The sequence below is a fragment of the Ursus maritimus genome, unplaced genomic scaffold, assembly GCF_017311325.1.
Source record: "Ursus maritimus isolate PB19 unplaced genomic scaffold, ASM1731132v1 scaffold_17, whole genome shotgun sequence".
In the NCBI taxonomy this organism is placed as follows: Eukaryota; Metazoa; Chordata; class Mammalia; order Carnivora; family Ursidae; genus Ursus; species Ursus maritimus.
Window position 1 is genome coordinate 35,296,124 of NW_024424119.1, and position 13,521 is coordinate 35,309,644.

The 13,521-nt window shown below is 41.0% G+C and overlaps 1 protein-coding gene across 2 annotated transcripts in view; it reads left to right on the forward strand.

Annotated features, from left to right (window-relative positions):
- The window catches only part of ZNF462 (zinc finger protein 462), a 79,983-nt gene extending 76,689 nt beyond the window's left edge, over positions 1–3,294 (forward strand). For both annotated transcript variants that reach the window (XM_040631679.1, XM_040631680.1), the window contains exon 12: positions 492–3,294. In XM_040631679.1, the coding sequence (XP_040487613.1) occupies positions 492–699 (208 nt within the window). In that variant the 3' untranslated portion in view covers positions 700–3,294. The remainder of the gene's footprint in view (positions 1–491) is intronic.
- Positions 3,295–13,521: the final 10,227 nt, after the last annotated feature.

Consider the following 13,521-nt stretch of genomic DNA (forward strand, 5'->3'; position numbering starts at 1 on the left):
ACATGGGTTCCATCTTCAGGTTTTTGCTCTTTGTTTCTCTGATTTGTTTCTGGACCTGTCCATTAAATCTTTACCCAAGTTCCTCTTTTCAGTCTTATTAAATATGGCCAATCTCCAAACTTGTGGGTTCCATGGATGAGCTTGAGCAAAAGACAGTTCTTGCTCCTACCACTTGTGGCCTATGACTGACCCAGTAGACAAGGGAACATAAAATGATTATGTTAATGTGTCCACATTACACATGGTGTAATTAAAACATAGCATAATAATGGATTCTTTTGTAGATTCACATCTTTAATAAGATGCCAGAAAGACATGACCTAAGCATAACATGTAGCAAGGATAAATCACTGGCAATTCAGTCCTACATTCATGGCACTTATGCACAGGAAGCCCCCAAGGTCTTTTTAGGATCAGGGAAGTAGGACACTTTTTGGTTTAATTAGAAAAAAATGCATACTTACCTGTCTCTCCCATCAACTTTTTTCCAGGGCATTGAATGACACCAAGCAGGTGAGCAGAGAAGAAATCCACCTGAAAGAGAGTGTGGAGGACAGTATTAAGATGCCCTCTATAGAGGAAAAGGAAGATGACGAGGCAATCGGGATAGACTTTTCCCTAAAGAATGAAACAGTAGCCATCTGTGTAGTAGCTGCTGACAAATCTCTCCTGGAGAATGCAGAGGCCAAAAATGAATAAGCGTTTGGTGAAATTCTTAATCAAACCGTACTTGAACCGTGATGAGAAACTGGGAGGGCCAGCTTGGGCTGAGAAGGGGGGGGACAGAAAAGAAGACAGAACAAAGCTGCTTTTTAGGACTGAACAATCTATTTTCAAAGCACTGGTACCTGTGTGAGTGAGTATGTAAATTAAAGTTATTTAAATGGTTGGAATATGTGGCTCCTTTTCCATCACTACACCTTTTCTTCCGGATCTTCATCATGGAAGTGTCATTTGTTGTGGAATATGGAAGCACCTCCCGTGTGCACGGTGTGCTCTGTGGCGGTCTTGGACGGGATGTGGAAACAGAAGCTCCATGACAGTAGAAGACTTCTCTTAGGGGAACAACTTTTTGACGCACATCTTTTGGTGCGTTTTTCTAGTTTTAATACCATAAGCTTTTTCAAGACCTAACTGCAGCCGCTTTGGGAAAAAAAACAAACAAACAAAAAAACCACAAAAAAACAAAAACAGAAAACAAAAAACTGCTTTGCATAAAACAGTCACCTGTTTCCTAGTACCTCAAACTTAACCAAGGGAATTCTCTGCATTTGTCAGTACTACCTGTCGTCGTCGTGGTTAAATGTAGAGAGAACTGCTGGGCAAGACGGTGAATGGAGAAAAAAAAAGAGAGTTTTAAAGAAAGGAACACAAATTGTGCTTAAAATCCCCACGTGGGTTTTATTTCTTAAAATACTGTGATTTTTTTAATTATTTTAGTAAAAAACAAAACAAAAAAAAGAAACAGACTTTAATTATTAGATAACTGTTTGTGAATTGTCATCCTTTATTCCAGGTAAGCTGTTTATTAGTGTTCAACTATAATTTAGAATTTGGTAGATTCATGTGAGCTAATTTTACGGTGACTGTGGAGTTTTGTTTGCCATATGTTTATTTTCTATCAATTTAAGTGTTACAAACACAGCACAATTCAGTTTTCACATAAATTGTTTTTTGTGTGCGTGTTGTTATTGTTTTATTTTGGGGGCAAGGGAGATTTAGTTTTTTTGTGAATAGGAATGTTTTTATTTTAAACATGGAAATAACAAAGAAGTTAACTTTTTTTTTCTTAATTTAACTAAAGAACCAAACTTTTTGGCACAGCTATGCAGCTTGTGGGCCAGACGAGGAAGTCCTCTTCACCCTTTTGTTGCTCGTCAAATTAACACATTATCCGTCTCACACAAATAATTTCTGTTAGGATGGGCTGGCTTTTGTGTGTGATTTTAAAATCTGTGTTCTGTTTTTGTTTGCATTGTGTTTGGGGGAGGGTTTTTCATTTATTTTGCGGGACAAGGGGATGTGCTAGAATCCCATCCCTTTGGTGAGAGTGGACAAGAAATACTTATATCCTACAAGGAGCCTGGAGAACTACTTTTTTTTTTTTTTTTTTAATCTAGCTGCCAGCTGCTCTGTTTCCCCATATTAGCTTTTTCAGGAAGGAGCAGCTTAGACTAAATCTAAGTCTACATTTATAATATGTTCTGATTGTGAACAAAGGGTTTCATTCCAAAAAAGTAGAAAAGAACTTTCCTTGAAGCCTAGGTTATAGTGAAGTCTGTGTGCGTGTGAACTTGGATGCGTGTGTGCTCGTGTGCGTGTGTGAGTCCTTTGGTTTTCATGTTTTGTTTTGGTTTGTTTTGTTTTGTTTTTTTACTTGGAAGGGTTGTGGGAGGGGGAGGGAAGAAAGGGACAGGGAATTGCTGAAATGACAGTGTCCCACACAGCTTCAAATAAAATCCATGGAAAGATATTGCATTTGTGGAATAAGTGCTTACTTGAAAAGCATGTTCTTCTTTTATTTTCTTGCTGTTAATAAATTTTATTTGTAGGGAGTTTGTTTTAATTTAATTTTTTTTTTTTTTAGGGATGGGGGCCATCATGTGGAAACCAGAAAATGGGGAAAGTGTGATCTAGACAAAGATAACATTTTGTGTCCATATTTGTTTTTAATTGGCCTCATTTCAAATGTATTAAACAGTTCCATACCTGGATTGGGTGTTTGTAATGGTTACCAAAAAACAAAAAAACAACAAAAAAAAAAAGAAAAAAAAGAGAAAGAAAGTAAAAGGAAAAAAAAAAAGAAAATAATTGTGACATGCTTTTATCACTACTTTATTTTTCAAATAACATGTAAATATTGTAATCCATTGGATTTTGTTTTGCTAACCTGTTAATAAAAATATGGGACCATTATCCTTTTAACAGGGCTAGAATGTCATTTTTTTTCTGTTTTCAAACATATACCTGATATTTTGTGGCCGCACATTTTGGATGCATTATTATAATTCTGTTGACTGTAATGACATAGACTTTACAACTTTTTTTTTTGTTTAATTTATACAGAGGACATTTTTTTTTTCAGAGCTTGAGAGAAGAAGATAAATAGCAAAATGAGAACCTCTTGACTCCAATAATCAGTGTTTCCCTATACTTGATAGGAGAGAGGGAGAGCCTGAGTTCTTGAAGCCAAGGGTTCTAAAAACAACAAAAACACACAAGTAGGTTATTCAAGTTGTTTGCAACATACATTTTTGTAATGAAATGTGAGAAATTAATAAAGAATTTTTTTCACATGTGTCTATGTGCATCTGTTGTAGATCATTTACAGATATGATCTCAGATATGAAATGTAGGAATAACAACACAGCACTGTCTTTCAGTGCATGTACATGAGAGCTAATTCAAGCCATTGAATCTACACAGATATGCAAAGGTCATATTACAGTGAGGTGTGAGCTGGGATCTTAAAAGTTAACATTTCTGCATCAGATACTTATCACCAATTGGAATTTTATGGAGGGAAGGTTTTCCATCAAAAATGTAAATCAAAATGGTGGATGAAGCTTCAGAAAGAGGAAGTACTAGTGATTAAATGTCATCTGGGGACCCTGAATCCCTGGGGAATTATTTTAAACTAACTGCAAGACACAACCACGGCCACAAACTATCTTACTGTGCATCCTGCACTGACTATTAAACTCAGAGCTGATTTATACTGTCTTCACCAGGGTTAGGAGAAGAAAGGTTCATGGATCTTTTGTCCAGAGCTCATTCTAAAAATTTGGTTCTCACCCTTCCTTGTCCTCTTGTATCTCTTCCACAGAGGAAAGTTTTTAAGACACTTAAAAGCATATAAAACAAAATGGGAAACTAGATAAGTCAGAACCCAAAGGGAAAATGAGGACTGAGTAGCAACGTGATTATAGTAGAGAACTGGCAAAAAATGCATCCCAAGAGTCATGCGTAAGCCATATATTTGACTCAGAGCTTCCTGGTAGGCAGGGCAATGAAAGATCAATCACATTCTTAGTAACTTTATTACCAAATGTTCAAGAGATACTCCAACTTTTCTAAAGCTGCAAGTTGGGAAGTTTCTTCTGTGTGTTTTTCTAAAGGAGAGAAAGCAATATAGAACTTACCGTTGCAAAACAGCTCTTACACCACCATCAAATATTTAATGAACAGTGTTTTTACTGAATTGATGTCTAGCCCGTATTCCCACTGTTTTGTGGAAATGAAGTAGAATTTACTGATGTACTAATCATGGCAGGGGTTGCAACAAGGCAACTCCTTGGAACCATAGAGGTAGGCCTCCATCTGGTGACTCAGGAATCCATGCTTCCCCATCTGATACTGCCATCTCAACACATGAATACTGGGATCATTGTTGAGAGCTTTGGGTGGTCTACTTACTTATATGCCTCACCCAGGAAGTAGCATACATCACTTCTAAGATGTCTTGCTTCAAGGGCTAGATCTGGTCCAAGGCCCCACCTAATCAGGAGAAAGCTGAGAAGTGTGTCGTCTTGTCTACCTGTGTGCACAGGAAGGACACAATGAACTGACAAACTTGACCACAATCAGGAACGTAGTAGAAGTTTCCTTTGGAAGCAGTAGAGGGGACAGAAACCCTCTATTCTTCATAAAGCGCAAGATGCTGGTCTCATCACCCATGCCCCTAACCAACATTTTTGAGCAAATATTTGGTGCTAGCCACTACGTAACAACAAATGACCAACATGGCACCTTCCTCCTGACACCTCATGTAATAGTGAGGCCAGAGGTACAATGTGGGAAAGATGAGCAGCACAGGAAGTGCTGGGGCTTGCTGGACCGTTAGCTACCTCTGTGGGTACTGGCAACCCTGGGGAAAGACGGCCTTGATTGTGAACGCCTTTTCTCTGTCGAAAAGCTGACATTTGATTTAGGGAAAGCATATGAGAAATTGGTTCCCAATGCACATTTGGAGGGTCTTTAGCCCTAGGTTTAACAAACATTGCCATAGGACATGCTCTGCCCTTGCAACTCTCCCTATTTCAGGGCCAGGGGTGTGACAGGGGACAGCACTTTGTCACAGAGACTGTAAGACGCTTCGAGGTATTGTGCTCATTATTCCCTGAAAATGTCAGTTCTTTTCCAAACACCCTGCTCTGCACATGCCGTTCCCTCTGCCTTCAGTGAACTCCTTTTATTCCCCCCAAATTACCTGCCCTTTAAGACCAGCCTCAATGTAACTTCTGATGCGATGCCTTCCCTGGCTCTACAGTCATCCTACTTATCACCTGTCCCCTGCCTTAATAAACATTTATTGAAGACTCTTCTCCTCCCCACCCCCCCCAGCCCAGCTCAGACTTGAAGTAGCTGAGACACATTGCTGTCAGATGCAGCTAGCCTTTTTAAATTCAAATATATTCCTGTTGATACCAAGTGTTAGTTCTCATTTGATTTGGCATCAATGTTACATTTTCTTTCAGAGCCTGAGATTGCTTTTTTAAATATCTAAGTAAAAATATGCAGTTTAGTAGAGGAAAAATGTCTTTGTCTGAAACCTTAGGCTGTCTCTGAAAAAACATCAGAACACTGAACACAAGCAGCACTCCTCCTTAAGAGGTCACTTTGGCCATCCCCCTGCCATCTTGCTCTGATGTGAAGAGGAAACGGATAGGGAGGTCCGCTAGGTCTGAAGAGTAGGCATCAGTGGTGACTAATGGGGGTGTGGGGTAGGGGAAGCAGAAGCCAGAACTGGCGGTGATGGCAGTGGAGATGTGTGGCGGTGACAAGGGGGTAGACTGTGTGAAGATGCAGAGTGGTGAAGGCAAGCCTCAAGGATGGGGAGGGTTGCTCCAGAGGCAGGATTGAGGGAAAACGTTTTCTTGGAATAAGAGAGAGTCGGACATGTTTATCATCCTGAGGGAAGGAGCCATGGTAGTGGCAGGGTAACTGGCAAGCAGACTCATCCTCGGATCCTGCCCGCAGGAGAGCAATGGGCTTTGCAGATGGAGAGGGACTCTTTCCTCCTGGGGGGTGGGGGGGGAGTAAGAGGAAAGGAACGTGCTCTCCGTGTGCATGCACAGGTGGAAGACGCAGGTGGGGACTGAGTTCATGATGATGAACCTTGTCTTTGAGGTGGGATCCAAAGTGCCAGGTGGGGGAGGAGCTGGCCGAGAGGTGGAGATTTGGAGCTGCTACAGAGGGCCACGGAGACCCGAGTGGAGGGGACAGGGAAGCAGAACAGAACAGAACACAGTTACTATGTTCTCCATATGACAGAAACAGCTTACTCCGAGGGTCTGGGGTAAGAGATCTTTTGCTAGGACTTCCCTCACAACCCCCACTTCCCCCCCCCACACACACACACTACAACCACCATCACCACCTAATAAAGAAAGGAAATGGGGAGACAGACAGAGCCAGCTCTTGGAATCAGAAGGGATACTTCCTTTCTCCGCCTACTTAATTATCTGGCTTTTTGAATTAGCGGTGGAAAGCAAACTTGCCTTGTTCCTATTCACAATTTCTCTCTTGAGTTTGCTCCCATTAATGAAACAGCTTAGTTTGGTTTAGCTAACTGCATGCATGACTTCCAAAAACCACATCACAATGCGGGAGGAATGCAGCCTCTAGCAACGCTACAGCCGCTTAACCACATTGTCTAGAGAGAGGAGCGGGGCAGTGCCAGTGGCTCCGAAATCCATTTAAGATGTGTGAAAACACAAGATTGAAATTCTGACCTTTCCCCGAAGCTGAAAGAACCTACTCCAGGGGGCTGTTTGGATGACTGCGGCTGCAGGCCTGGGCCCATCCGTGGCTCCCCAGGACCCTGGCTGCCAGTGGCCTGTCCAGCTGGGAAGCCCTGCCTCTCTGTGTCCATCTGTCCGTGACGGGGGCATGGACCTGAAGGCCGCTGGGCACTTTGGACAAGGAGATGCTGCTGAAAGAATAGTATTGAGGCAAGAAGAGGGAGGTCGTGAAGGGGCAAAGAGAGGAAACACTTATCCAAACCCTGTGGATCCCGGTCAATGGTCACCCACCGCTTTTTCAGATTTGCCTCAGAGAGGAGATGCCACCCCATGGGCTTGCTGATGCTAACCCAGATGTCAAAATGATTGAGGCGTCCTGGGGCAGGAGGACGGCATGGAGCTTGGAATTAGTCACACACATGGTACGAAGATTATACAGAAAGCTAGCACTTAGCACAGTACATTTCTCATGGTCTGTGCCCAACTGATATAAGTCATCGTTGTCCTTAATGGTTTGGAATCTTTGCTTCCCCATCTGTTGAGGCCAATGAGGCCTCTTCCTTAAAGTGGTTTCAGATGAACATAGGAGAGAGAGAATGTGATGTGTTTGGCCCCTGAATCTACGAGCTACTGATTTTTCTCCTGCTGGGCCCTACAAAAATGTAAAGGGCATGGTTTCTTTAGACAGAATGTGTCATAATAGAAGATCTTTAACTCACAGTACAGGCTCTAGGGTCAAACAGAGCCAGGTTTGAGTGCCAAGTCCTTTTCTTATTTGCTTCGAAAGCTTGGAAAAGTTTTCAGCCTTTCTGTGCCTTGGTCTTCATATGGTGAAGACGAGCAGTGTGTACTATGAAAATGCAAGATGAGGCAGAGTCTGGAGCAGAGGTAGTCCACACAACGTGAAATACTGCTTCTTGAGAGCAGGGGCTCTCTTCTGCTTCCTGTGGTATTCTTACAACTCTGAGCACAACTGGCCCATTGGAAAGGGGCTCAATAAGAATTTAAGGCCTGAATGACTAAGGGGTGAGGCAGGAGAACATCAGTGCCAATTTCTGAAAGGAGATGTGGCCCAAGGGGACCTCTGAATTTTACTAGTAGCTCAGTTGGGTCAAGGCGGTGTTTATACCCTCAAAGTCTTTGGTATGTGCCTGAGTCTTTTTATTTTTTAATGCAATTCTTTTCAAGCTTTCTGAAAACAAAAGTATTCTTCTGCAAGCCTGTGTCCTACAATCTACCCAACTCACTTCTCAGGGATGTGGTGAGGGCAGATGGTAATACGAACCCTTGGGATCTGAGGTGTCTGTCTTAGAGCACTGGCTCCACTATTGACTAGAATTGGGACCATGGGAGAATCACTTTCCCCCTCTGAGTCTTCTTTTCCTTACCTGTGGAGTAGGGTGTTCATAAATAAAGCACTGCCAGGGACTAGAGCAAGATGGCAGAGGAGTAGGAGACCGAAATTTCGTCTGGTCCCAGGAATTCAGCTAGAAAGTTATCAAACCATTCTGAACACCTACAAACTCAACAGGAGAGTGAGAAAAGAACAGCAGCAACTCTATGACAGAGAAGCGACCACTTTCTGGAAGGTAGGACATGCAGAGAAGTGAATCTGTGGCAATATATGGGAAGACAGACCACTGGGGGAGGGAGCCTCCATCAGCCAGCTACCAGCAATTGATAGAGCAGTGGAGCACAAATTTGGAACTTTTAGACATCTTCTCCAGTGAGGGGACCTCACCTGGTGGCTAAGTGGGGGTGGGGGTTGGAACCCTCACTGGGACAGTGTGGTCTCAGGACCCTTGGGGTCATAGAAAGACTGGCGGTGCCTGAGGGCGGCAGAGCTCCCAGGTATCCGAGTGGGGAAGCTGGCCAAAAAGAGTGAGCAGAGGAGTGGGCTCTCAGCTCGGGGTGGCTATAAATCATGATCCACGGCAGATCCAGGGAGACTCCCCTTCCTCCCCCCGGGGAGGAGTGACACAGGAGCCTCCGGCAGGAATCGACTGGGTTGGGAGACTCCAAACGGGGTTGTGTGCCAGAGATAGAAATGTTCAGGGAGACAGGAATGATTGACTGCTTTTCTCTGAGGGCACACTGAGGTGGGGGGCCCCAAGCTCTTGGCTCCTCTGGGGCAGGAGACTGGGAGGCCTCCACTTTGATTCTCATCCTCTAAAGCTGTACGGAAAGCCTTCAAGGAAAGAAAGTCAAGCTGAGCAAACTGGAGATGACTTAGCCTGGCCCCCAGCAAGGGCAGTGCAATTCCGCCTGGGGCAAAGACTTTTGAGAATCCTTGCAACAGGCCCCTCCCCCAGAAGATCAGCAAGAACGTGAAGCCAAGACCAAGTTAATCGATCAACAAGAACTGCCAAACTCCAGCACTTGGGGAATACAGCACCTAGAACTCATGGCTTTTTCGCCATGATTCTTTAGTCTTTCAAAGTTAATTTTTTAAATTTTTCTTCTTTCCTTTTTCGATTTCTTTTTTTTCTTCTTTCCTTTTTCAACCAACTTCTTACCTTACCAATTCCTTTTTTAAAATCTTTTAATTTTCATTTTTACAGTCATATTCCATCTTTCACTGTATTTACTCTTATTTTTGTGTACATATAAGTTTTTCTTTCTTTAAAATTTTTGGAGGCAGTTTCTTCTAACAGACCCAAAATACACCCAAAATCTAGTGCATGGTTCTGTTCTAGTCACCAACCTGATCATATTCTTCTCCTTCTTCTTCTTCTTTATTTTTTTTTTCCTTCCCCCCCCAACCCCCAGCTTTGGGTCTTTTCTGATTTGTTTAGTGTATATTTTTCTGGGGTCGTTGTTACCCTGTTAGCATTTTGTTCTCTTGTTTATCGATTCTTCTTGGGACAAAATGACAAAACAAAAACTCACCTCAAAAAAAAAAAAAAAAAAAAAAACAAGAAGCAGTACCAACTGCCAAGGACCTAATCAACATGGACATTAGTAAGATGTCAGAACTAGAGTTCGGAAAAATGATTTTAAAGTTACCAGCTGGGCTTGAAAAAAAGCATAGAAGATACCAGAGAATCCCTTTCTGGAGAAATAAAATCTGACCAAGTCAAAATCAAAAAGGCTATTAATGAGGTGCAATAAAAAATGGAGGCTCTAACTGCTAGGATAAATGAGGCAGAAGAGAGAATTAGTGATATAGAAGACCAAATGATGGAGAATAAATAAGCTGAGGAGAAGAGATAAACAACTACTGGACCACCAGGGGAGAATTCGAGAGATAAGTGATACCATAAAGACAAACAATATTAGAATAGTTGGGATTCCAGAAGAAGAAAGAGAGAGGGGCAGAAGGTATATTGGAGCAAATTATATCAGAGAACTTCCCTAATTTGGGGAAAGAAACAGGCATCAAAATTAAGGAGGCACAGAGAACCCCCCTCAAAAAAAATCAATAAAAATAGGTCAACACCCCAACATCTAATAGTAAAACTTACAAATCTCAGAGACAAAAAGAAAATCCTGAAAGCAGCTCAGGACAAGAGGTCTGTAACCTACAATGGTAGAAACATTAGATTGGCAGGAGATCTACCCACAGAGACCTGGGAGGCTAGAAAGGACTGGCATGATATATTCAGGGCAGTCAACGAGAAAAATATGCAGCCAAGAATACTATATTCAGCTAAGCTGTCACTGAAAATAGAAGGAGAGATAAAAAGCTTCCAGGACAAACAGAAACTAAAAGAATTTGTGATCACCAAACCAGCCCAACAAGAAATATTGAAAGGGGTCCTCTAAGCAAAGAGAGAGCCTAAAAGTAACATAGACCAGAAAGGAACGGAGACAATATACAGTAACAGTCACCTTACAGGCAATACAATGGCATTAAATTCATATCTTTTAATAGTTACTCTGAATGTAAATGGGCTGAGTGTCCCAAACAAAAGACACAGAGTATCAGATTGGATTAAAAAAACAAGACCTGTCAATATGCTGCCTGCAAGAGACTCATTTTAGACCCAAAGACACCTCCAAATTTAAGCTGATGGGGTGGAAAGCCATTTACCATGCTAATGGACATCAAAAGACAGATGGGGTGGCAATCCTTATATCAGACAAATTAGATTTTAAACCAAAGACTGTAATAAGAGATGAGGAAGGACACTATATCATACTTAAATGGTCTATCCAACAAGATCTAATAATTGTAAATATGTATGCCCTTAACATGGAGGCAGCCAATTATATAAGCCAATTTATAACAAAATCAAAGAAACACATCAACAATAATACAATAATAGTAGAGGACTTTAACACCCCCCTCACAGAAGTGGACAGATCTAAGCAAAAGATCAACAAGGAAATAAGGGCTTTAAATGACACACTGGACTAGATAGACTTCATAGATATATTCAGAACATTCCATCCCAAAGCAATAGAATACACATTCTTCTTGAGTGCACATGGAACATTTTCCAGAATAGATCACATCCTGGGTCACAAATCAGGTCTCAACCGGTACCAAAAGATTAGGATTATTCCCTGCATATTTTCAGACCACAATGCTTTGAAACTCCAACTCAATCACAACACAAAAGTTGGAAAGAACTCAAATACATGAAGGCTAAAGAGCATCCTACTAAAGAATGAATGGGTCAACCAGGAAATTAAAGAAGAATTTTAAAAATTTATGGAAACAAATGAAAATGAAAACACAACTGTTCAAAATCTTTGGGATGCAACAAAGGTTGTCCTAAGTGGAAAGTATATAGCAATACGAGCCTTTCTCAAGAAACAAGAATGGTCTCAAATACACAATCTAACCCTACACCTAAAGGAGCTGGAGAAAGAACAGCAAATAAAGCCTAAACCCAGCAGGAGAAGAGAATAAAGATCAGAGCAGAAATCAATGAAATAGAAATCAAAAGAACAGTAGAACAGATCAACAAAACTAGGAGCTGGTTCTTTGAAAGAATTAGTAAGATTGATAAACCCCTGGCCAGACTTATCAAAAAGAAAAGAGAAAGGATCCAAATAAATAAAATCATGAATGAAAGAGGAGAGATCACAACCAACACCAAAGAAAGACAAACAATTATAAGACATATTATGAGCAACTATATGCCAACAAATTAGACAATCTGGAAGAAATGGATGCATTCCTAGAGATGTATAAACCACCAAAACTGAACCAGGAAGAAATAGAAAACCTGAACAGACCTATAACCAGCAAGGAAATTAAAACAGTAATCAAAAATCTCCCAAAAAAACAAGAGTGCAGGGCCAGATGGCCTCCCAGGGGATTTCTACCAAACATTTAAATAAGAATTAATACCTATTCTTCTGAAACTGTTCCAAAAAATAGAAATGGAAGGAAAACTTACAAACTCATTTTGTGAGGCCAACATTTCCTTGATTCCAAAACCAGACAAAGACCCCATCAAAAAGGAGAATTACAGACCAATATCCCTGATGAACATGGATGCAAAAATCCTCACCAAAATACTAGCCAATAGGATCCAACATTACTTTAAAACGATTATTCACTACGACCAAGTGGGATTTATTCCTCGGCTGCAAGGTTGGTTCAACATCCGCAAATCAATGTGATACACTACATTAATAAAAGAAAGAACAAGAACCATATGATCCTCTCAATAAATGCAGAAAAAGCATTTGACAAAGTACAGCATCCTTTCTAGATTAAAACTCTTTACAGTGTAGGGATAGAGGGTATATACCTCAATATCATAAAAGCCATCTATGAAAAACCCACAGCAAATATCATTCTCAATGGGGAAAATCTGAGAGCTTTTCCCTTAAGGTCAGGAACATGGCAGAGATGTCCATTATCACCACTGCTATTCAACATAGTACAAGAGGTCCTAGCCTCAGCAATCAGACAACAAAAAGAAATAAAAGGCATCTGAATTGGCAAAGAAGTTGTTAAACTCTCACTCTTTGCGGATGATATGATACTTTATGTGGAAAACCCAAAAGACTCCCCCCTAAAACTGCTAGAACTCTTACAGGAATTCAGTAAAGTGGCAGGATATAAAATCAATGCATGGAAATCAGTTGCATTTCTGTACACCAACAATGAGAGAGGAAAGAGAAATTAAGGAGTTGATCCCATTTACAACTGTGCCAAAAACCATAAGATAATTAGGAATAAATCTAACCAAAGAGGCAAAAGATCTGTACTCAGAAAATTATAGAATACTCACGAAAGAAATTGAGGAAGACACAAAGAAATGGAAAAACATTCCATGCTCATAGATTGGAAGAACAAATATTGTGACGATGTCTAGGTTACCTAGAGCAATCTGCACATTTAATGTGATCCCTATCAAAATAACATCAACTTTTTTCACAGAAATTTGTATAGAACCACGAAAGACCCTGAAGAGCCAAAGGAATGTTGAAAAAAAGCAAAGCTGGTGGCATCACAATTCCAGACTTCAAGCTCTATTACAAGCTGTAACCATCAAGACAGTATGGTACTCACAGCACAAAAACAGACACATAAATCAATGGAACAGAATAGAGAGCCCAAAAATGGACCCTCAACTCTATGGTCAACTAATCTTTGACAAAGCAGGAAAGAATGTCCAATTGGAAAAAGACAGTCTCTTCAACAAATAATGTTGGGAAAATTGGACAACCACATGTAGAAGAATGAAACTGGACCATTTCCTTACACCACACACAAAAATAGATGCAAAATGGATGAAAGACCTAAAGACAGGAATCCATCAAAATCCTTGAGGAGAACACAAGCAGCAACCTCTTCGACGTCAGCCATATCAAC